The following is a 24180-nucleotide window of genomic DNA, read 5'->3' as shown; positions in this document are numbered from 1 at the left end:
GAATCTTGATTTGCTGTGTAGTATCATATAGCAAATCTCATTCTGCCTTAGAACAGGGAGCATTATTGACAGATTCTTTTTCTCCTAGATGTAATTACTGACTCCCCGCTTTCCTGTAGATTATGTAGATGTTGTCTGAAATCACCAAAATTATTATTCCAGTCTTGGTTTCTATGAATCATACTTAACATAACCGGATTTGATCAGGCATAATACGTGTCGTAAACATTCCCTGTTTATATCATGAAGTACTGATTAGACTGGAGTGTTAATGGGTCTCGTGCTCTCAGCATATAAGAAATCAGAAAGCATAATTTTCTTAATGGTTGTCAAAACCAACAGTCACAAAGCGGTATTATTCTAAAGGCTTACAAGCATTTCTGTGATTGAGTATAGGCAGGAGGATTGATGTCAGTTCAATTAAAGTTGCCTTGAAGTAAAATCACATCAAATGATTTGAAGACTTATTGTCAAACACATAGTAGGTCTTGAGGTTTGCAGTGTTTCTCCTCACTTCATAATAGGAATTGTTTAGACTATCTCTTTGTCGTGTGCACTCATGAGAGGTTTGACTTCTGTATTTGGAGCAAGGATGAATAGTTTATAAGCTACTGACATTAGTCATCAGTCACTGTCAATGAGCAGATAGTATTAGAAACAATGCTCACCTCCCAGTCTTCACACATCCTTTGTTTTTAAATACTAGAAATAATTGAAATAGTTCTGATAGCTTCAGTATTTTTCCACAATTACTAATTGTTTTCTAGCTAACAAAAGTAGTCAGAGGGTGTCTATATATATTTTGAAAAATCTTGAATAAATGTTTCATAGATGACTTTTTAAGAAATTGTAACAATGTCTTAAACTGTACTTTACAGAATATTTACAGGATCTACAAGGTTGGATGGAAATGCTATTGGTAGGTTTTATGTTTCTCCCCTGCCCACCCCCCTCCCCACCCCATACACTACAGAGCAGCTTTGTCTTAAACTTTAGAAAAATTTTGCATTGCAATCTGTGCTCATTTAACAGTGGATTTCGTTCGCTGGCTTTGTGCTGTCTCTATGGATGAACTGCTGTCTGCTACCCACCCTCGAATGTTTAGTCTGCAGAAGATAGTAGAGATTTCTTACTACAACATGGGCCGGATAAGGCTACAGTGGTCTCGAATCTGGGAAGTTATTGGAGATCATTTTAATAAGGTATCCCTGCTAATGATGGTACTGCATGCTTTGTGAGTTACCAATAGAAATAAATTTTAGTTAGAGATTAGTTGGAAAAGCATGTACTCCTCTGAGTTATACTGGCTTTTCCTGTCCTTCTGTGTAAGTAGCTTAAAACACAACAGAACTTGTAAAGCGGGAAAGGCCTGTGAGAAGGCAGAGGTACACAATATAATAAGTGTAAAATCAGGAGTATATATTCCTATTTATCATGACCTGGATCTAGAACTGGCTGCCTTTAAGTTATGTGTTGTAATTTTGGGGGGTGTTTTATAAAGCTAGGAATAAGGTCTTGTCTTTGCTCAAGTCTAAATTGAGTATTTATCAGGTGAATGTTTGACGTGCAATTTTAATATAGCTTGTTGGAGTTTGTTTGCTTATTTTTACAAAGTTAGAGATGCCAGGATATATGATGTAGAAAATAGCTGGAATTGGTTAGGGCTTATTGAATTGCATTAACAATTGAGTTCATGGAATTTGTTTATACTGTTTATTTTGTTAATTTTCCAGCACTGCTTAGTTCTCTGTTATCAAACGCAAAAGTAGCTTGGGCTGAATCCATTAAAATTCTGATGCAAGCTTACAGTGCATTTCTATTCTACATTACTAGGTTGGCTGCAATCCCAATGAAGATGTAGCTATTTTTGCAGTAGATTCATTAAGGCAATTATCAATGAAGTTCTTGGAAAAAGGAGAACTTGCTAATTTCCGATTCCAGAAGGACTTCCTGAGACCGTTTGAACACATCATGAAGAGAAACAGGTAATAACATACAATTAACTGAATCACCTGGTATCATAAGCACCAGCTTTTGCAATTAATATTTCAAATTGCTGTTGCTGGAGAGTTATACTATTCTAATTGATTATGTAATTTACTTTGAGCAATTATTGTTTATTGTCTTAATTTAGGTCTCCTACTATTCGAGACATGGTTGTACGGTGTATTGCACAGATGGTAAATTCCCAAGCTGCTAACATTCGTTCTGGCTGGAAAAACATTTTTTCAGTATTTCATCTGGCAGCCTCAGATCAAGATGAAAGTATAGTGGAACTTGCATTCCAGACTACAGGGCACATTGTCAGTGAGTATTGACCATATTCAGACATCGTGAAAGTGTACGTGACTCCAAAGACTGAGAGGCTTTGTTTATCTGTGGGCTCTACACCCTGCATAGCAAAGCCCACTTCATGTTTAACACTTTTCAACAAATCATCTGACAAAATATTTAAGAAACTAATTTAGTAAAATTATAGTTTCTTTCTTTGTGCCCTACAATAAAAGAAGTATCTCTTTCTAGCATTCTCTCGTAAAACAAACTGACCCTGAGATAAATTTGCTTAATGTGTACATTTCCATTTAAGTGACAAAATTTATAATTTTCCCCACCAGAAGAATTGTGTAGTCATGATTATGATGTCAGTATATCTTTTTCTGTGTTTCCATATTGTCCTTGTTTATGGCCCTGTTCAGGAGAAAGTGCTGAGCCAGGTGGCACTATGATTATTCTTTATGTATTTTTCTTTCCTACTCTAATCTAGATCTCAAGGCTTTAAGTGCCATAGGGATCTCTTTCATCTATCTCAACCTGTGCAAGTTCCTAAAACTTTTTCAGAATTGCTGAAGAAAGCTTTTTTTTCCTCAAAAGTGACTTGAAAATAGAGGCAACAGAACCATAGTGCTAGGGGAAGTCCTTCTGTAGATGTAGCTGTGTTTTGTGTAGCCCTCTTACACTCTGATCTTAGGCAGGAAGCCTCTCGCTCTATTCTTGCTTAGCTGTTAAATTTCCCTCCATTAGATTAGATGCTGCTGTGATTTATTTTAGACACTTATTTACTGTTGAAATCAAATGCCCTCTAGGTGATTTTTAAAATTTTTTGGGGGGTTCAGAATACATTTTTTACTTCTTATTACTTCTCAAGCATTTGACAACCCCAATCAGTGAACCAGTCTCTCATGACTTCTGCTACAATTAGAATTAATAGATTTTAAATCATGGCACTTTTTTTTTTCTTCTGTTCACGCTTTTCTCCCAGCAATCGTGTTTGAAAAACACTTCCCAGCAACCATAGATTCTTTCCAGGATGCAGTGAAGTGCTTGTCTGAATTTGCCTGCAATGCAGCATTTCCAGATACCAGCATGGAAGCGATTCGCCTCATTCGCCACTGTGCAAAATATGTTTCAGATAGACCTCAGGTACAGTCTGTATTCACTGAATTATAAGCGCTTTAATCAGCTGGGCTTTTATAAAGGAAAAAATACTTGCACTAGCCTTATTGGCTTCCCTTCAAGTTTCAGAGATTAATAAGAAATGTACTCGGAAGCTATAGGATTATAAAATGCCACACGCTTTGAAAGTATCATCAATTATTTTTATTATTTACTTTTATTCCCCCCTGCCCATTTCTAGTTGAACTGGTGGCTAGCTATCCTGAGAGCTGCTGGAAGTCAGCTATCTCAGCATCTGCTCTCTACTAGGCAATATTCTGAAGAATCACAGAATCTTAGGGGTTGGAAGGGACCTCGAAAGATCATCTAGTCCAACTCCCCTGCCAGAGCAGGATCACCCAGAGCACATCACACAGGAACTTGTCTGGGAGGATTTTGAATGTCTCCAGCGAAGGAGACTCCACAGCCTCTCTGGGCAGCCTGTTCCAGTGCTCTGTCACTCTCACAGTAAAGAAGTTTTTTCTGATATTCACATGGAACCTCCTATGATCCAGTTTGCATCCATTGCCCAGTGGATATGCCATATAAGCAGAAATGCTCCATATTCTCCAAATGTTATGGTAGATCCTCACTTCCAGTGCTTTCTCTAAAAAAACAGTAAGAGACTGTGAACTGCAAGCAAAAACTGATGCATCATCTTGTTTATTTTTTTAGTTTAGTTTCATAATATACTAAGCATTACCTTGAAAAACACTTCACCTTCTCAGTGTTATTAATTTGATTGCCAGCTCATCTGAGGTATCGAGGTATAATGCTAGTACAGCAGAGATAATTTATAGTCCAAATGGTGTTTTATTTTAAAGAATCTCTTATAACCCTATATAACCCTGTGCTTTCTTCTATAGGCATTCAAGGAATACACAAGTGATGATATGAATGTAGCTCCCGAAGACAGAGTGTGGGTGCGAGGATGGTTCCCAATTCTGTTTGAGTTGTCCTGTATCATCAATAGATGCAAATTAGATGTAAGAACCAGGTAACAATCAGTATTTGTAATTCAAATTTTAAGACTTACTTTTAAAATAGAAACAACTGTCTTAGTAAACGTAACTGTCACAAAATGACTCACATATTTAATTTAGGTGATATTGTGGGAACACCAGACTTTTTAAGAACACCTTAATAGATGCTGTAATGTAAAAATTAAGTCTGTGTTCTTTACATATGAAATTGTTATCTTCCATTATAACAAATACTGAATTTATGTGGTTGTGATGGCAGTATGTTAAATAGGTAAGTATTACATTCCTTTAAATACTAAAATAGTAACTGTTCAGGATGGATGGCCATGAAATCACAAAGATAAGAACTGTTTTAATAGTTCATTTGAAAATGAATTAAAGCTTAAGCAAATGAAAATATAGTCATTGTTTTCCATTTATTTTAGAGCCTGTCAATTTTTTAAAACAGCTCGACTCAACTTGCAATCACATGCTATGGAGGCAGTTTATGCATAGAGCACAGTAAAATGTAGCAGTCAACTTTTAACTTTCCTAACATTTACAAGCAGGCATCACTTTATTGTGGACAGTCAACATTTAATGCTCAATATGCATTATATCTCCCTCCCCCCCCCTTTTTTTTAAATAAGGTATTACAGTGGATTAATATCCAAATCTGTATTTTTTCCAGTGACAATACTGATCCTCTCTGTTCATTAGTAAATATAAATGAATGCTGTTTGTTGCAATGATACATGCTCCTGTTGCTTCTTACATTTTAATGATTTGTCATAGTTGACCTGGGTAAGCCTCATGTCCTATTTCTGGTTTTGCTCTGTTTAAAAAAAAATGTAAAATGCTCCATGCAATGAGTAGATCTTATTTTGGTGGGCTCCAACCACAACATTCTATGGAAACCTCTTTTTGTTGTTTTGGTTTTGTTTTTTTAATTCATTACCCCAGTCCTGCCTGCCTTCCTGTGCCTTGCCCATCAAACTTACTTTGAGGATTTTAAAGCTGGTTTTATAGCATGATTCATTAACTGGTTGAGGATTGCAAAAACAATTGAAAAAGCAAAGCTGTGCTGAGTTTTTTATTTTAAAAATTAACCACAGTTCTCAAAAGTGTTTTCTGGCTATTGCTGTGACTTTTAGGTGCTGCTTAAACCAGCAGACTTTCTACTTAGTTTTATCATACTAGTATAGCTCATCCTCATCAGATCAGTGTATAATGTCCTTAGCAGGACTTGAGTTTGTTGTTGCTGTTGCAGTTGGACATACTTGGTTTAGTGCATTTCTTTCTGTAACTCTTAATATATGTTGTTCTTTATTAATTTCAGAGGCTTAACAGTGATGTTTGAAATAATGAAGACATATGGCCATACTTTCGAAAAACATTGGTGGCAAGATTTATTTCGGATTGTCTTCAGGATATTTGACAACATGAAACTGCCAGAACAGCAGACTGAGGTGGAAAAAAATGGGCAAGATAATTTACATGAGTTCTATATTTCCGGTAGAAAACTTGATTAACAATATAGTTTATCAAGTAACATAAGGCAAACCTCAAAATTTGCATGGTTGACCTGTGGTTTTAGTAGCCTTCTTTTGTTTTATTAGCATTTTGTTGGACCTATTGTCACTTTTCTCATATTTTTCAGCCATGTATGTAAAAGACCTGGTAGTGTACACCATGAACAATCGAAGAACAACGTAAGATGCAAAATATCTAGGGTTTCTAGGAACTGCAGTTTTTACACATGATGACTGGAGTATGAGACAAGCATTGTTTCATGGCAGCATGCTCATTGGGATGAGGCTTGTCATCAACAGTGAAGTCACAGCTAGAAGAATTAAGTTCTGTTAGTTCAAAACCTTTTGATGACTAGGGCAAGAAATGCAAGCAAACAAACCCCAAAACAGCATTGTGCTTTCACTGCACCTTTTTGATCAGCCAGATTTTGACTGTCCAACCCAGGACCAGACACTGTCTTGACAAGGAAGTAAAAGAAAAAAAGAAATGGGCTAACTATAATGAGAATTAAGTATAAATTATTCATATTAGAAATTTGATCAAAATTGTGAACTGTTTGGGAGGCTTCATCTGACTTTTTGTTGAAGGATATGTCTCAGTTCCTAAATTTTTGTTCTCTGGAAAATATTTAGAAGGAACCCATAAAACTTAGAATCCTAGAATCATAGCATTAAACTATGATCTAGGATTAGACACTAAGTTTAATGTCAGTATCTCTTGATGGTGAGTGCTTATCAGTCCTTCCTATAACCTGGTCTCAGGAAACTGTCTGTTTCTGCAGTTTTTTTAAACGTGGTAGTTAGCAAAGCAAAAGTTTGGGCTCTGGAGTTTTGAAGTATAGAAAGGGATTGTATGTCATTATAAAGCAATTCAGATTGAGTAAATACATGCATCTGTCTGCCTGCTGGGTTCTATATCTTAAGTGTTTCACCTTAAACTGAATTGTAACTTATTTTTTTTTCCCTCCTAGAAAGCTGAATGGATGACAACTACTTGCAACCATGCACTTTATGCAATATGTGATGTATTCACACAGTATTTAGAAGTACTCAGTGATGTTCTTTTGGATGATATATTTGCACAGCTGTACTGGTGTGTGCAGCAAGGTAGGACTGTACCAAATTAGGTTAAACAATGTTAACCTTTTAGTATGCTGAATGTGAATAAACAAATGCACTCTTTGTCTTTTACAGACAATGAACAACTGGCACGCTCTGGTACAAACTGTTTGGAGAATGTTGTTATCCTAAATGGTGAAAAGTTTACCCTAGAGATCTGGGATAAAACTTGTACTTGCATGCTGGATATTTTCAAAACCACAATCCCTCATGCGTAAGATGACCGTTAATATTTATACTTTGTAAAATAGTTTAACTAGATGATTTACTGATTTCAAATTGTTAGATATCTAATAAATGAACAGAAAGCTGTTATGTGTGGACTAAATAGAAGCAAACTTTCTTGGAACATAATGATAAATTAGGTGCTAGATGTACTGCTTCTCTATTGTGAATGATAAACTAGAAATGCTACATGGGAAATTAGCAAAAAGCCCCAACATAACCTACCCCAAAACCGTAACTTGATTCAATTTTAAATGTTTAATTTTTTGAGACATACTATCTGATTTGTTTGTTCACTAGCAGAACGTTTGCTTTGGTTTCCATGTATGAGCAAGACTTAGATTTTTAGGTATTTTTATGACTGAATATTAGAAACCCTTCTAGAACAGCATTTTCTCTTAATATCTTAATATTTAGAGGCATTCAAAATTCTCTTGTTGCCTTTAGCTATATCTGATTTGAAATATGTGCATTATTCTCTTTGATGTTAATAGCACTTTTGCCTTTCAAATAGGTTATTTTTCTTAGGAGGGTATTTGACGCCGTCCAGACACTTCCCATCTCCTTTTTTAACTTTTTATGCCTTCTTTGAGAACTTCATTATATTATTCCTCCTTCTCTATCTGATAGGTTCTCAGCTTTTGCAGGGTAAAGTAAATCTTACTTGGATTTTATACACGAGCATAGGTAATCAGTCTCCTCTCCCATGGTGAAAGTCTGCCTGCTCTTTTGCAAACAGTTGCTGGGTGATACAAAACTGCTCTAAACAGTCTTTTCACTTTGACCTTATTTGATTAAAGCAGAAGCTTTTTAGATGGGTAAGAAAATACTATGGTAATAAGATACAGGTATGCCTTCATATTTTAAATAAATACTTAAATAGAAAAATGTCCATATTGAAGTGGACTTCTTAGGATATAATTTCTGATTGGTATTTTACATTTAATATATTTGGTACTGGTTTTGTGTCATCAGCAAACCCTTGAGGGTCCACTCTACCTCATCATCCAGATCATCAATGAAGATGTTGAACAGAATTGACTCCTGGGGTACAGCACTTGTTACAGGCCTCCAACTGGACTTTATGCCCTTGATCATGACCCTGTTGGCTTGATTGTTCAGCCAGTTTTGAAACTACCTCACTGTGTTCATCAAGGCCATTAGTCTTCATTATCTCATTTGAATAGTTTCTCTGATTCTTTTTATTTATTTTCTATTCCATTTATAAGGAAGCTTCATGGCAGCAAGTCTTGGCTCACTGGTACTGAGAAAGCCAGGGTGAATGCCCTCTTGTCCTAGGGAAATTTAAGAGCTGGAGTTGGTTTCTTGTATAAGTCGTGATGATCTGGCCTCTACTGGCTCATAGCGGCTTGTTACTCCAATACCTCATTTGCCAGACGGAAGTTGAAGACTTCATAGCCCCAGATAAATTACACTGTGTTTAGCAACCTCTAATCCAGAATAATCTGCAGTTTGTGCCCTATTAGCTTTCAAGAATCAATTCCATTCTCCGCTCTGCTTTATTTTTGTTTCATTACATGCCTGAAGATTTTATCCTTTCTTATCTCTGATTTGTCTTTTTGGTTATATGGTCTTTATTTGTATGGAGATCAGTAAAATGTTAGTGTAGGATCCTTAACACAATGGAAAAGATCTCACTTAGGATACAGAGACACAAATATCTATCAAGCATTGCCTCACACAGGTTGACACTGAATAGTTTGAGATCTTAGCAGTGACAAATAACTTTAATCTTACTTTGCGGCAATAGATTTGATAGAACAAGAAATGATGAGACCACTTCAGTTCTTTAATCCCATTTCCCTTGATTCTTGGCAGGCACAAACAGCCTCCATAAATTACAATTTATACAGAATTTTTTTAGTGCTTAAGGCACTCAAGACAACAACATGCTATAGGAAAACAGCAGGGAAGAGATCAGAAGTATTATCAGTGACTTGGTATCTCATAACAGCAAGGAATCCTAAGTGGAAAAAATGTTGAATCCTCAGTGGAAATAAAACCACAATGCTGGAACATACCTGAAACAGAGTGCAAAACATCTCCAGACATTCATGCTGATTTGTCCTGGGGTTGAATAATTCCTTATTCCAGGTAAAGCTTAAGGCAGTCTGAGAGAACAAGACCCACTAATGGCACTAGAATCCTGTCTAAAGTCAAATCAAATATTTCTGAGAAAAATTAATCCAATTCCACATAATCCAATTGCCCCTCCAAGGCAGTTGGCAGAAACGTTGAAGTTCAGAAGACACAATCCTTAATTTTTTCAGTATGTGTGAAAGAATAAAATCATAGAATGTCTTGAGTTGGAAAGGACCTCTAAAGGTCATCTAGTCCAACCCCCCTACAATAAGCAGGGACATCTCCGGCTAGACCAGATTGCTCAGAGCTCCATCAAGCCTGACCTTGCATGTCTCCAGGGATGGGGCCGCTACTAGACAACCTGTTCCACTGAACCACCACACTCATATTAAAGAACGTTTTCCAATGTATAACTAAAACAGAAATGAGTTTATTAAGTTATGGAAGTATCTATATCTGACGCTTTGTTTGGCTTCCATTAACTTAAATTAAGCAGAAAAGCCACCATATTGAAGTGGACTTCTTAGGGTATCAGTTCTGATTTGTATTTCACATTTAATAAATCTGGTACTGGTTTTGTTTTTTCCAGGCTGCTGACTTGGAGACCGGTCAGTGGGGAGTTTGGCTCTGGATCTCCCTCGGATGCAAAAGAAAAACTGGTAAGGTGCTGAAATAAAAAATATTTTAAAAGCTTGCAAGAGTTTGGTACAAATGTGTGGTGATGTAGAATATGTTAAAAGTATACTTAGTTTAAGACCATTTTTCAGTTTTTATATACTTGAACAAGTTTTCTTTCCAGATAAAGTGCTATTTAATGCTTAAAAATGGCAGGGAATTAATTGAGGAGGGGATGAAGGTATCTGTTTGCAGCAAAGCTGGCTTCCAGAAATTAGCTGTAGGTCATTCATTATCTGTGTATGTTTCAGGTAATATCCTGTGTCTGGTAGGTCTGTAATAACGCACTTAGGGTTTGAGTTGTTTTCTGGTTTGAGGTGTGGGTTTTGTTTCATTATGCTCAATATTCTCTTTGATATATTGTCATGATGAGAAGATGCTGGAGGTGGAAAGATTGCCAGTTAATTTGACTTTTTTTCCTTTAGATTTTCTCTGGTAATTAGAACTTAAACATCAGTGTTTAAATAAAAAATATGTGTAACAATCATATTTCATAGCACTGATTGAATAAATTCGGATTTGCCCACAAGTGGCAGCCCTGTAGCTACTTTGCTGCATTAAGTTCTTTACAGAATAGTGAAACATTTGATAAAAACTGTTCAAGGATATGATCTCAGATGAGTTCTGCTAACAGAGACTGAGTCTCTCCATTTATCTTTATGGAGTATTAACATAATTCACTTAGAACAGAATGGAAGTGTTTGTGATGGCCAGTTCTCACTATACAGGTACTTTACATCTGTGTGACTGAATGTGCTTCCTGTCTCTTGTTGCATTTGTAGTGGTTTGAGATTTAAAACATTTGATCTAAACGTTGGCCATGGTTTTGGTCCATTTATGTAAAATATAATAGCATGCACAAATGTCAAATATATTAGATGTCTTCATCATTAATAAATGTAAATCTTTCCCCCTTGAAATAATTTAACATTTATGTTTTCAAAGATCTTTTTTGTATTCAGTGTACTTTACAACTTCAAAATTAGCAGAACTTGTATAATAAATAGTGATAAAGGAGATATATTTTGGAACCTCTCTTGGTAGGATAGAATTTTTGCAGCCTTTAGATGTTTCCATCTGCTTTTTTCTTCATGTAGTTCAAATATAATGAAGCATTCTGCTGTCTATAGCTGTAATAGCTACTAAAAGTATTTATACTTCATAGGGATCAAAACACAGGTTATTTACTGGTAAGAGAAGTTAAGTGTTCTTTATAGGAACAGTAGGTGTAAATTTAAATCTTGCTAGCAGGACAATGCAGGGAGTTAATGTGTAGTTTCCAGTGGCTCTTAGAGAACAAATGTCAATAGAAATGCTGGGTAATTGAATGGGAGAGATAAATATCCCATATATATATATATATATATATAATGCTTTCCCATTAATGGCAAAATATTTTGTTATTAATTTCCCTCTTTCAACAAAAGCTTTCTGAATTGAAAGCGTTGGGTGTTGCCATTGTTTTTAATATTTTACATTCAGCTGATCAAGAAGGAAGATATGTATTTAAAAAAGAAACAACAAAAAACCCCAGTAATTCACCTTCCAAAGTAACTGAGTTCTAGCTCACAGGATAGCACAACATGGAGAATCAGATCACGTGGCAGAAGTCTGTTGAAGCAGCTCTCTGCTAAAAGAATTTTAAATTAGAGCATTTTTTTTGATACACAGATATTCTCCTCCTTCATAATTTTACTGTGGTAAATTCTTATAGCACCTACAAACACGTTACTAGGAGCTTGTAATTCAGAACATTCAAGGGAGCGAAGGCAAATAAAGATTAAAGTTTGGTGATACCTCATATTGTTTGCCCTTGACATTTAAGAGCTGTGTGTTCACATTTTCACCCGTTATAAGAGGAATTCAAATTCTCACAGAAGCCATTAGAGGGATTTATTGCAGCTCAAGGTAGATACTGCACTTCCCAGTATTGGAACCTTGCAGCAAACCTCACACACTTAATCTGGTTAAAGTCAAACCTGTTGGCTGACATACGAAATGCCTGGACAGCATATAAAAACCCGATGTGCAAAATACTACTCATTGACTTTGTTGTGTAATAAAGTATTTGTTACTTGTCACATTTTCAAATCTTTTTCATATACCTCTCTGACCTCTAATATCAGCTGTCACCAAAGTGAATTTTAAACGTGCAGTGTTGAAACAGCAAAGGTGTTAAGCTATGAAGAGCACAGCACTGCTGACAGGTAGCTCACAGAAGTTTCCTGTAAGTTGTTGTGGTTTTTTTCTTCTTTCTTTTCAGGATACAGTCTCCCAGAAGTCAGTAGATATTCATGATTCTATTCAGCCTAGATCTTCAGAGGCACGTCCGTATCAGCCCAGCGCAGGGTCCACAGTAGGTGAAGAAATGACAAAAACCAGGCCAACAGCAAGTGCGTCTTTTTGAGTGACTTGGCATTTTGTATCTGTTAAGAGTGGTATTTAAGCAGGCATTTGATATCTTTAGTCACAGCCCCAGCTGTAACTTGGGAAACATGATGTGAAGAAAATCACATTGATTATATTTTTGTCTTCATGTAAAATGACAAGATTCTGTTGGACTCTTGTGGGTCCATATTTTTGACCTGTTCTTTAAAAATCTAGAGTCCAGCTGCTAACTTGCAGGCTTTTCACCCAAAGCAAAATGCTAAAAATAGTACTCTCCTTATAATACTATGTAAATAGGTCCTTTTTCTCAAGAGCAAAGTTCTTTCTGTGCAGAATGCAACAGAAGCAATAGCTGGGGGAAAAAAATAAAATGCATTTACACTGATTTGAAGAGACTGTATCAAGCCCTTCAGGTACTTGTGCAAAATTGTGTTGGTGCTTAAAATGCTCACATCTGGTGGTTTTAGTACTTGCCACAAGTACAAAGAAGTATCTGTGGTGTCAGTGCTGTCCTTAGCCACTTCTGCTTGTGGAGAGTCTCAGCCTCTGGTTCTTGCCATTACGCTGATGATAACAGGGTCACTAATTTTGGTGGTGAAGAGGTAACATTGAGTATTTGTCCAATATATGGCAAGCAACTTTAAAGTCAGGAAATAGCTTTTTCAAACTGCCAGTTGTTACCATGGTGATCAGCCATGATTTTACAAGAGTAATTCAGATGGGTGGATTTTAGGTTTGGTTTATAAATGTGCTTGAAGTTAAGCTGTCCTTAACTTCCTCCCAAAATAGCTCAAAAAAGAAAAAAAAATGCAGTTCTTTAGTTAACAAGCATTTTTCTATTTATTTTTTTTTCCTCCTTTAAAGAATTTCCAGAACAGAAATTATTTGCTGCTCTTTTGATCAAATGTGTTGTACAACTGGAACTCATTCAGACTATCGACAACATTGTGTTCTTCCCAGCAACTAGCAAAAAAGAGGATGCTGAGAATCTAGCAGCAGCACAAGTAAGTAGAACTGACAGGTTATCTCTCTTTTTTAACAGCTTTGCCTCTAGTGGGTAAAAGTTCATGAAGTCCTGTAGTGTCTTCTAATTTACAGTTTTTAGAAGCACTTGAGAACTTCCAGCAGGCTGCTGAGATCTTTCATGTCTTGCATTAAATTGCATTTGCTGTGCTGGGGCAGCACATTGTGGGGATTAAAACATACGCAGTTTAGAGGCATTTTTGTATTGGGATATGTATACAACTTGTAATACTGTTTGAAGTTTAAATACAAGTATAGATGAAAACAGGGTGGGATTGAGTTATCACTGGAGCTTGCTGAGGACAATTGTGAAATTTTACCTGAAATTTCTTTTCTTTCTTTCTTTCTTTCTTTCTGTCTGTCTGTCTTTCTGTCTGTCTTTCTGACTGTCTTTCTGTCTGTCTTCCTGTCTGTCTTTCTGTCTGTCTTTCTGACTGTCTTTCTGTCTGTCTTCCTGTCTGTCTTTCTGTCTGTCTTTCTGACTGTCTTTCTGTCTGTCTTCCTGTCTGTCTTTCTGTCTGTCTTTCTGACTGTCTTTCTGTCTGTCTTCCTGTCTGTCTTTCTGTCTGTCTTTCTGACTGTCTTTCTGTCTGTCTTCCTGTCTGTCTTTCTGTCTGTCTTTCTGACTGTCTTTCTGTCTGTCTTCCTGTCTGTCTTTCTGTCTGTCTTTCTGACTGTCTTTCTGTCTGTCTTCCTGTCTGTCTTTCTGTCTGTCTTTCTGACTGTCTTTCTGTCTGTCTTCCTGTCTGTCTTTCTGTCTGTCTTTCTCTCTGTCTTTCTGTCTGTCTTTCTGTCTGTCTGTCTGTCTGTCTGTCTGTCTGTCTTTCTGTCTGTCTTTCTGTCTGTCTTTCTGTCTGTCTTTCTGTCTGTCTTTCTGTCTGTCTTTCTGTCTGTCTTTCTGTCTGTCTTTCTGTCTGTCTTTCTGTCTGTCTTTCTGTCTGTCTGTCTGTCTGTCTGTCTGTCTGTCTGTCTGTCTGTCTGTCTGTCTGTCTGTCTGTCTGTCTTTCTGTCTTTCTTTCTGTCTTTCTGTCTTTCTTTCTGTCTTTCTGTCTTTCTTTCTGTCTTTCTTATAGAGAGATGCAGTAGACTTTGATGTCCACGTGGATACACAAGATCAAGGGATGTATCGTTTTCTAACATCACAGCAGCTTTTCAAACTCCTTGACTGTCTGCTGGAATCTCACAGATTTGCTAAAGCATTTAATTCAAACAATGAGCAAAGAACTGCTCTCTGGAAAGCGGGTGAGTCAGTCACCTTGGAGAAATATTTTGCAAGGATGTGTTACTGTGTTTTGAATTGGCCTCCAAAATAGATCCAAAGTACTCTGATGCTGGATGTAAAATAGAATATCAGTCTGTAACTTTATAATCATAGAATCCCTAAGGGAAGGAGACTTGATCTGTGCAGGTCTAAGTATCTTTATTTCCTAAAATTTAAGATTTCACTGGGTTATGCCTGCTAAGCATAACCTGGCTGTAGGTGTCAGCCTGGAAGCTGCAGGCACAAAACTTGTTAGGAGCGGGGTTGTTTTACCTGCTCATGTCATTTTCTGAAACAGATGGAAAACTCTCTGTAGCATTGTGTTTAATCTATTTCTTGCACCGAAGTTTTCTATGCCATTTTTTTTAAATGGTGAATGCATACTGTGAATATGCTGCAAGCTGTTTTGTGCATTCATGTGCATCCACAGAACCACTTCAGCTTGAGCGAGATGTTAAAAAGCTGGTATGGACCTCCAAAGCTTTGGAAACTGGTATTGTAGGCATTTTTATCAAAACAAAGCAACAAAACAGTATTCACTAGAGATATATGATTGAGACAAAAAGGTCCATTGTTCAGGTGGTGGAATGCTCATTTATTGTACACCTAGGTTTCACATCTATTTGGAAGTTTATATAAAAATGTGTGCGAAACACAATTAAGGTATATATAAATAGGTTAATTTTTCACAGCACTCTTTAGTACTAAAAGTTGAGAGAGAATTTTCCCCCTCGTAAGATCACAGCTGGAGTGTTGTGTCCAGTTCTGGGCTCCCCAGTTCAAGAGGTATCTACTGGAAAAAGTCCAATGGAGGGCTGCGAGGGTGATTAAGGGACTGGAACATCTGTCATATGAGGAAAGGCTGAGAGACCTGGGGCTGTTCAGTCTTGGGAAGACTTAAGACAGGACCTTATTATTGTCTATAAATATCTGAAGGGTGGATGTCAAGAATGGGCCAGTCTCTTTTCAGTGGTGCCCTGTGATAGGAGGAGGGGGAACGGCACCAAGTTACAACACAGGAAGTTCCACTTCAACATAAGGAAAAACTTATTTCCTGTGAGAGTGACAGAGCACTGGAACAGGCTGCCCAGAGAGGCTGTGGAGGCTCCTTCTATGGAGACATTCAAAGCCTACCTGGACAAGTTCCTGTGTGATGTGCTCTAGGTGACCCTGCTCTGGCAGGGGGGGTGGGCTAGATGATCTTTTGAGGGCCCTTCCAACCCCTAAGATTCTGTGATTCTATGAAAATAATTGCATAAGGTGGTTCTTCTGTCTGTATGTCGAGGATGCTTAGAAGGAGAAGTAGGGAACTGTGAAGGAAAATGACGGATGAAACAAATCTTAATGGATGCTTGGAATTTCTCTAGGTTTCAAAGGCAAATCAAAGCCTAATCTTCTGAAACAGGAGACCAGCAGTCTGGCCTGTGGGCTGCGCATTCTGTTCCGTATGTACATGGATGAAAGCCGGACCAGTGCGTGGGAGGAAGTCCAGCAAAGACTACTAAAGTAAGGTCCACGAACCTGGAGATGTTATTTCTGATGTTAGAGAATGTTCATTTCTATTTGAAAGGATGGGCCTCCTCCATTCACACTAAACTTCGTAGAGCTAACACAGGATGGGAGGTGGTGGTCACAGCTCATACAATATGGTTTTATGTTGTGTGGAAAGTGCTGTACTTGCAGCTACTAGTGCTGCCTCAGCTTTTTGTTCTCATTACTTGTTTTGCAGGGGAAAACAAAGGTGTTGTCACCTTTTTTGTAGCATGTGAATAGGTGAGGGATTGTTAGAGGTCCACTTTAAAAAGAAAAACAACTTATCACCTAAACCCTGCTTTTTTCTTTCAGTAACCTCAGATATTTTAGAGAACTGATGCTGTTCTCATCTGCAGAAATGAATGCTGGGCTTGAGGAGCCTAAGGGCACACAGAAGCTTTTGATTTTTTGCTTATTCATTGCTGTGAATACTGAGGTTCACCTGAATCTTTTTAGCTTACAAAGTTGTTATGTCAAGATTTACAGACCAGGGAGCAGAGCTGAAAGCTAGCTGGTCACATCAGCATCAGATACATTTTTGAAGTCTGCATATCATTCTCTCACATGCAATTTAATACTTCTCAAAGAGCACTTGACACACTTCAAGGGATGATGTTTTGTCAGCATATTTAATACTGAAGTCCTAGGACTTTGGGTTTGAGTTGAACAAAATCTCTGCTTTCTTTTACTGATCAGGCTTACAGTAGCTTTCATAAAACAGTCGTGTTCTACTACAATGGTGTTCTATTAGTGTAGTTGCAAGCGAAAGCTCCCTCTCTGCAGTAGAGCTCAAAATAAAATACTAGTTATTAGTTTTTGTGTCTTTTCTCTCCAGTGTCTGCAGTGAGGCTCTGAGTTACTTCCTCACTCTTACATCAGAAAGTCATCGGGAAGCCTGGACTAATCTATTACTCTTATTTTTGACAAAAGTCCTGAAGATAAGTGATGAAAGGGTAAGTAACTGTTTGGAATGGAATTTAAGACAATGTTTACAAGTAAGAAGTAGTTCCAGACTCGTTCTTTATGCATAACTAATATATTTTACTTTTTAAACTGCTGCTGCTCCTCGTTGAGGGGAGTGCACGTTGAGCCTGCACTTGACAGATGCCATCACTAGTAATGCAGAGTGAGGCTGCAGTAAGTGATAAAATAAAATGTGTCTGAGAAAATTTAAAAGATGCTAAAATCCTTGAGAAATGTGTGTTGCTTTTACCCCTCTCCTGCTGAGGAAGAAGATTAGTGGCTGATGTTTTACTCAGAGAAATAACTGGTGTTGTTGCTTCCAGTGCTGCATGTTTATCACCGTGACCTTCTCCAAAGCAATTCTGCAGTAAATAAATCTGTATTTGGATCTCCTTTTATTTCTAACCAAACTTGGCTGAAATGTGGAGTGAAAGGGGCCAAGTACAGCAAAAAACTAAAATAGAAAGATTCTTCCTCTTGAAGAATAGGCATTAGCAAGGAGTTGTGTGTGGCTAGTGAGCATCTGTCAGAGTACATCACAGCTCTCTCAGCCTTATTCTAGCACTGCTGGCTTCAGTTCTAAAGATGTTTCTGCTTGTCACTTTGTGGGTTTCTCACCTTGACTTGGCAGAGTATTTAAAATTCTTCACTTGCAACACACTTACTGAGGTGCTTTGATGCATAATAGAGTAACTTTTGTTTCTTTTCTCCTCAGTTCAAGGCCCATGCCTCATTTTACTACCCTCTGTTGTGTGAAATTATGCAGTTTGACCTTATTCCTGAACTCCGAGCTGTACTACGAAGGTTTTTCTTGCGGATTGGTGTGGTTTTCCAAATATCCCAACCACCAGAACAAGAGTCTGGAATAAGCAAGCAGTAGCAGATAGTGACTGAGTATTGCTCTGTTTAAAAGTTTATATTCCTCAGCTAAATAAAAGGACTGGGTAGCTGAGCCATTCTGTTTGGACATCCATAAAAATGGTTTCTTTATATGGCAACGTGTATCCAGGGGTTAACAGTACAGATGCTTACAACTGTAATTAAGGCTTGCAACACTCCAGTCCCTCTCTTTCCTGATGGATTATCTCTATCGGTTTCTCTTGCCTGGCTCATGCTGAGCACAGAGCCAGGTTTTAGCACAGTCCTCTTGTCAGCACGGGCTGCAATATCCTTTACTGTCCTAGACAGCAGTATAAGCAACAGATGTTTATGGCAGGTGTGGAAGTAAAATGTACCCAAAGAACTATATATGTAAAGGTTTGATCTTCTGCGAGAAGTACAACTCAGGAGAGCTGTATTTTGAAGGATAAAATGTTTATAGTGAAAAGAAAATGGAGATTATTGTTCATGGTAAAAGATATCTAGCAACTATGTCTGATATTCTTATTCTAAGATTTTTGCACACTCAGGCTGTCTGAGACCTTGGTAATCATCCTTCTGTGAAAAATGTACAGAGATGCAGGTCTGTAATATAAACTCTTTAACACTATACAGTTCTTCCTGAATTGTTTTATTTCTGTATTATTGATTTGCTGAAAACCCACAACACTTCATTGTTTACCAAATGCACTAGAAGTTTGAGTTTATTTTTTGGGGTTGTGATTTCTTTTTCCTTTTTCTTTTTTTTTCCTTTTTGTTTTTGTTTGTTTTGTTGTAGCCCAGAAGTTAATTGTTGCTGACTTTTGTCAAGAACAGAGATAGAAATATCAAGATTGACATAACTACCAGTAATATACTTGTTTTAGGGCTTTTAAATATAACGAGCCATTGAAATGATGATCCCTCAAGGACTGGAACTTGAATCACTGCAAACAAGTCTAGGTTGTGTCTGCTGTCGAGATGTTTTTTGTTTGATGTAGATTTCACTCTTATGTACAGAATTTAATGTTGAATATATTCAAGTAACAAATCTGGCATGGTTTGGGGACGGTTAAATCTATTGGAAATGTATTCATACTGTGAATTGTGCTCTGATGGTTAAAAGACAAGATTGTCAAGCATTCTGTATTACAATGGATGTAGAAATTTTTTCCAGATGGACAAAATGTATATGGTACAGATATGTAAAGTTTTCTATGTAAAAAAAAATAATAATTCTGTACAACTTTCTGTACAATATTTGGTTCTCATCTGGCATATTCTAATCAGGTTATAGGTCAATAAAGTTTTTGAACTCTTTCATCAGTGCAATCAAAACCAGCCTAATCCACAGCTACTTGTTTTACAGTTCCCTTTGCCTCTTGTGCTCTCATTTCAGAGGAACAAACCCCAGCCCTCCAGGGGCAGAAAGGTGGGTGCCCTTTGGTTGACTAAGATGTATCTTCTCCCTGATAGGCAAATACAGGATGAAAAAAATGGTAAGTCTAAAAAAAAATCAAATAAAAAGGAAGAATAAAAATGTGTGTAGGTTGACTAGTCAAATGAACCCTACAGTGCTGCACAGGTAGAATCTGAAATGCTGCGTTTGCTTTTTGGAAACTGAAGTAATACAGTGAAACAGACTGTGGAGTAAGGGTGGATGGGAGGGAAAGCTGCTCATGGCTTGGATGTGCATACGCTTTGCTGGATAAAGAACTGGTTGGATGGCTGGCTCCAAAGAGTTGTGGTCACTGGAGTTAAATCCAGTTGGTGGCCGGTCACAAGTGTTGCTCCCCAGGGCTCAGTGCTATATATATATATATATGCTGTAGCCTGGGTCTTGAAGAACACTAAGCCCCCTGCAGCACTCCCTGGCCATTGCTGTCATACCCAAACTGATGAATGTAAGAAGCCCTTTGGCTGATGAGCCAAACACTCATGGTAAAAATATTAGCCTGGTTTGGCACTGCCTCTGGGAAGAAGCTAAGCACAACACAATCCTGGAGTAGAGCTCTGCTGTGGCCTTCAAGGTGGCATTTTAGTAAATGGAAAGCAGTTTTTACAAACTATAATTTTGCTGCTGCTCAGTGTTTGGCCCCTGTGTGGGAATTCCTAACCAAAAGGAAAGGCACAGTCATACCCCTGCTTCACCTTGGTGTTTCAGTGGTTCACTGAACTCCTACAGTCTTCCTTTATCTACAGGTCCTCACTAACTTGTCCATGTGGTTTCCTGCTTCTTTGAAGACAGCCTTAACAGTCTCAGATGTTGGTAACTTAATGGAAGTTTAGCAAATAATAACTGTAGAAAACTAAGCATTCACATTTTAGTACCAAAATAATTTATTAACTCTTAAATCAGAACCATAAATTAAATATATGCAACAATATCTGTATATCCAGCACGTGACAGGTTAGGGAACTTAAGTTAAACTGCTAATATTATTTTTTTTCCATAAAACTGTTTGCTGAGCTTTCATGCAGGATAGCACTCATCACTGTATGAAAAGCAAGTGCCCTTCTCCAAGTTATTTACTCTTTTGCTGAAAAGCTTAAAATGTATCTCTGTAGTTAGGTTACTTTAGGAATTTGGCTATAAACAAAACTAAAAATTAACTTTGATTTAACATCAAACACACACACACACACACACAATCTTTGTGGTAAGCCCAGCTCTGAGGCTGAACTTGAATCAAAAGTGCAAAAGCTGCCAAGCTCTTCCTCCACTTCCCTCATCATGTAATAGAAAAAGAACCATCCCTGCTCTAACATTACACTGCACCTCCTGCTCCTTTGTTATTGCTGTTTAAAATTCTACACCCTGCTCCACACAGCCTCCATGGAAGAGACCCATCAGGGCTGTAGTGCTGAACAGCCCCTCCCTGCCACAAGGCACAACTGGTTCCCACCTCAGCCATGGGCAGTGGAGAGGCCCTGCCAGCTGAGCTGCAGCCTGGCTTCAGGGGACAGCTTTGCTGGGCTGGACTGCTCAGCCATGAGCTGCTGGAGGGTCTCTGAAGTTCCTGGTCGCAGCCAGCGCTCTGTTGCAACTGTGTCAACAGAACTGGGCCGTCTGCCAGCGTTGGGTGGAGTGTGCTTCAAAAGGTCATCTGCTTCTCCCAAGGAGATGTCTTCACCTGGAAGCAAAGAAGAGCAAGGTTCGTATGTTAAAGGGGACAGCAGGATGTTACCACATCCTACCATAATGATTTCTATATGGAACAGGCTTGTTTGTCTGCAAGAAATGCAGAAATAATGCTTTTAAGTTATATTTCTTGCTACCTAACACACATTTTTGATGTTCTGGGAAACAGCTCATCTAGAGTCAATAGCTAAAGACTCCCAATTCTTTGTTCTCTAATGCCAACAGCTCCTCCCCTGCCAGATCCCTGAGGGGCCCATACAGGCAGCCTTGGATGAACTTGGTAGAAGGTTCCTGCTCTCCTGAAGCCTCCTATTATAGTGACAAGGCAAAATGCACAGAAAATACATATAAAAATAAGGTCATTAAATGATAGTATTATAGCTAAACACTCTTGTAAAAACAGTCTCTCACTCAGACAAGAACCTGGGAAGGAGAGATTTTAACATAGGTAAACAGTGACATTGTGAGCAAGTCTGTACATCACAGTCCAGCATAGCTAGTAACAATAATGCAATGTCACTCAAATGCCTACTGAGGTAAGTCATCTTCTAGCAACATCTTCAGGCTCCTTTGGTGCTGATTTTGGAAAGCAAAACAGATCAGTTACAGGACAAAACTTGCTTAATTAGAATTTCAACACTTGGTATCCTCCACAAAAAAAGCTCTTCTTAATTGTCCCCATATAATGAATTTTCTTTGGAGTTGTCACTTGATAATTGACAGTTTGTATCTGGAGGCTGGGGATAAGGACACCTCTTTCCTTTGAAATACTGATTTAGAAATGGTGTCTAGATTTCTGCTGAACAGTGACTGCAGAGCACACCCTGAACTGCAGAACCTTCTGCCCCGAGGTGAGAACAAACTCCTGCAGTGCCCTGGAGTGAATCCTTGTGTTTGACTTGTCAGCCTGCACTTCCCAGGGATGAGGGATCATGGTGAGCTCCAGCATTCCTTTACTTAAAGACAGAAGAATTGCCTAAGAAGTCTCAAGCAGTTTAGGCAACCTCTCTTACCCATAGCAGGGTCTCAGCCACATATCTAATGTGTCAAAGCTGTAATAATTCTCTCTTCTGTATCTGAGTCTACTTTTGTTTATACAGTTAGGAACATGCCTGTATTGTCTGCTGGAAAAAGTAGCTGCTGGCTGGCAGAGACTTCATCATCCAGAGTACTCACCAAGTCTACATTGATGGGAATGGTTTTTTTGGATGGGTGAAAACGGGAGGAGGCCTGGCTCCAATATGCACTACTTTTCCAATTAAGAAAACAATTCTAGAGTGGCCCTAGGATTCCCACATCAGTCTCGTAAAAGAAAGGGAACTGATATGAACAGAGGCTCCTTATTGTGCCAACAGGATCAGCTCTTAAAATTTATCAAGGCCTGTAAATTGCCATCTCCTGGTCATATAAAAGGCAGATAACTAGTTAGGGTTCCTTAATTACATATTTGACAGAGTTGTTTTCTCCCAGCAGTGTCACCAAGGGTGGAGGTGACAGTCCTAGCTGTTGGGAAAAGCAGGAGGATGGCCCAAGGGTTCTATCAAACTGTGAGGGAAAAGAAAGAAAACCACTTGGCTTCACACTTTTTTTTTTCTTTTTAAATGTCACTGGAGGAGTGCAGGCAGCAGTGCAGCCCTGACCACCACAACTGAGCAAAAGGATCTCTTATTCCATTTCCAAGAGACACATATGTGCTCCAAAAAACAAGCAACATACACAAACATAAAAGTGTACATATATATACACATAGAAATCTCATATAGCTAAAGGCTGAAGCGCTGGAGACAATGACAAACAGAAGGCAAGCAAAATAGAAAGTATAGTTCACACTATATAAGGTGAGATAAAACAAGGGCAGAGAAATAAAAAAGTTCACATAGCTAAAAAGTTTGGGTGGAGTAAAATCAGTAAAGCATTTGTTCAGATTATAGAGGAAATTAATAAGAATGGGGGGTTTTCAGTGATTTAAAACTGACAGCGAGATGCTTAAAACAAACAAGAAAAGGATGGAGTGCTTGTAAGGGCACCCCTAGCAACAGACTCAGAAAAAATGTCAGCATCTGTACCCTCTTTAAGTTTATAAAAAGGATGCTGACACTAATTGCCCAGATAGCACAGCAACTGCCTCCTAAAACAGGGATATTTCATAGAATTGTGGAATGGTTTGAGTTGGAAGGGACCTTAAAGATCATCCAGTTCCAACCCCCTGCACGGGCACCTTTAATTATTGCAATTACTTGGTATTCACTGTGTTACCTCTACTACCCAGAGCTTACCTAAGTGAGCAGATTTCTGCTGTTGGTCAGTCAGTCTCCACAATCGTTCTTCATTCCTACCTTTCAACTGATCGATGTCGAGGCTGAAGCTCGAGTGCAAAGAAAAGCTGTCAGGCTGCAGCAATGGTGTCTGGCCCAGGGGAACATCCTCCTGCAGCAAATCCAAACACGCACAAATCCTTCAAAATGGCATCCTTTTGAAAAGGACAAATAGCTACACAAGTACACTCTCAGTATCCCCATATAATGCAGCCATAAGGAACCACAGGAACCATCTGAAGTTAGGTCTGTGGTCCCCCTTAACGTTTAATCCACTGCTGATACATACTGCACACTCCAGAGCTCTCTGCTTCATTCGTCTCCTCTCCCTTGCAGAAGAAAGAAGCTGTGGTGATAAACTGATTTCTCGTGAGGCAGGAAACACTTCCCCATTAGCATCTGGAAAAAATGGTGAAGTCACTTTCAAAGAAATAAAATAACTAGACAGTGTTCAATCCACTTTATGTTTTTTGAAATGAGCCAATATATTGTATTTTATTTAATCACAGGAATCAAAGGAATGTACTTGTTAGGAAATCTTGCATAAAGCCTGTGATAATTCAGATGCAGAAAAAAGAACAAGGTACAGCAACAGCAACAAGGGATGAACTTCAAACAAAGGTAAGGAATATCTTGATACATAATGAGA

General features: G+C 38.2%; 2 protein-coding genes across 2 annotated transcripts in view; one reads left to right on the top strand and one right to left on the bottom strand.

The window, feature by feature from the left end:
- Positions 1 to 18733, top strand: part of ARFGEF1 (ADP-ribosylation factor guanine nucleotide-exchange factor 1 (brefeldin A-inhibited)) — a gene marked incomplete at its 5' end in the record, with an annotated part of 62264 nt that extends 43531 nt beyond the window's left edge. Inside the window, 16 exons of the mRNA XM_009995560.1 lie at positions 879 to 919; positions 1033 to 1202; positions 1834 to 1985; positions 2135 to 2307; positions 3260 to 3420; positions 4299 to 4429; positions 5734 to 5863; positions 6898 to 7033; positions 7121 to 7259; positions 9963 to 10032; positions 12312 to 12441; positions 13301 to 13440; positions 14533 to 14701; positions 16088 to 16226; positions 17089 to 17206; positions 17932 to 18733. Of these exons, the coding sequence (XP_009993862.1) occupies positions 879 to 919; positions 1033 to 1202; positions 1834 to 1985; positions 2135 to 2307; positions 3260 to 3420; positions 4299 to 4429; positions 5734 to 5863; positions 6898 to 7033; positions 7121 to 7259; positions 9963 to 10032; positions 12312 to 12441; positions 13301 to 13440; positions 14533 to 14701; positions 16088 to 16226; positions 17089 to 17206; positions 17932 to 18096 (2164 nt within the window). The remainder of the gene's footprint in view (positions 1 to 878; positions 920 to 1032; positions 1203 to 1833; positions 1986 to 2134; positions 2308 to 3259; positions 3421 to 4298; positions 4430 to 5733; positions 5864 to 6897; positions 7034 to 7120; positions 7260 to 9962; positions 10033 to 12311; positions 12442 to 13300; positions 13441 to 14532; positions 14702 to 16087; positions 16227 to 17088; positions 17207 to 17931) is intronic.
- A 2248-nt stretch (positions 18734 to 20981) lies between these two features.
- Positions 20982 to 24180, bottom strand: part of CSPP1 (centrosome and spindle pole associated protein 1) — a 53870-nt gene continuing 50671 nt past the window's right edge. The window contains exons 29-31 of the mRNA XM_009995595.1: positions 23821 to 23930; positions 23493 to 23643; positions 20982 to 21208 (exon numbers count right to left, since the gene is read on the bottom strand). Coding sequence (XP_009993897.1) covers positions 20982 to 21208; positions 23493 to 23643; positions 23821 to 23930 — 488 coding nt within the window. The remainder of the gene's footprint in view (positions 21209 to 23492; positions 23644 to 23820; positions 23931 to 24180) is intronic.

This window comes from Chaetura pelagica, unplaced genomic scaffold (genome assembly GCF_000747805.2).
Source record: "Chaetura pelagica isolate M959 unplaced genomic scaffold, ChaPel_1.0 scaffold83, whole genome shotgun sequence".
NCBI classification, from domain to species: Eukaryota; Metazoa; Chordata; class Aves; order Apodiformes; family Apodidae; genus Chaetura; species Chaetura pelagica.
Note: the sequence above shows the minus strand (reverse complement) of the source record. Positions and strands in the feature narration are given on the sequence as shown.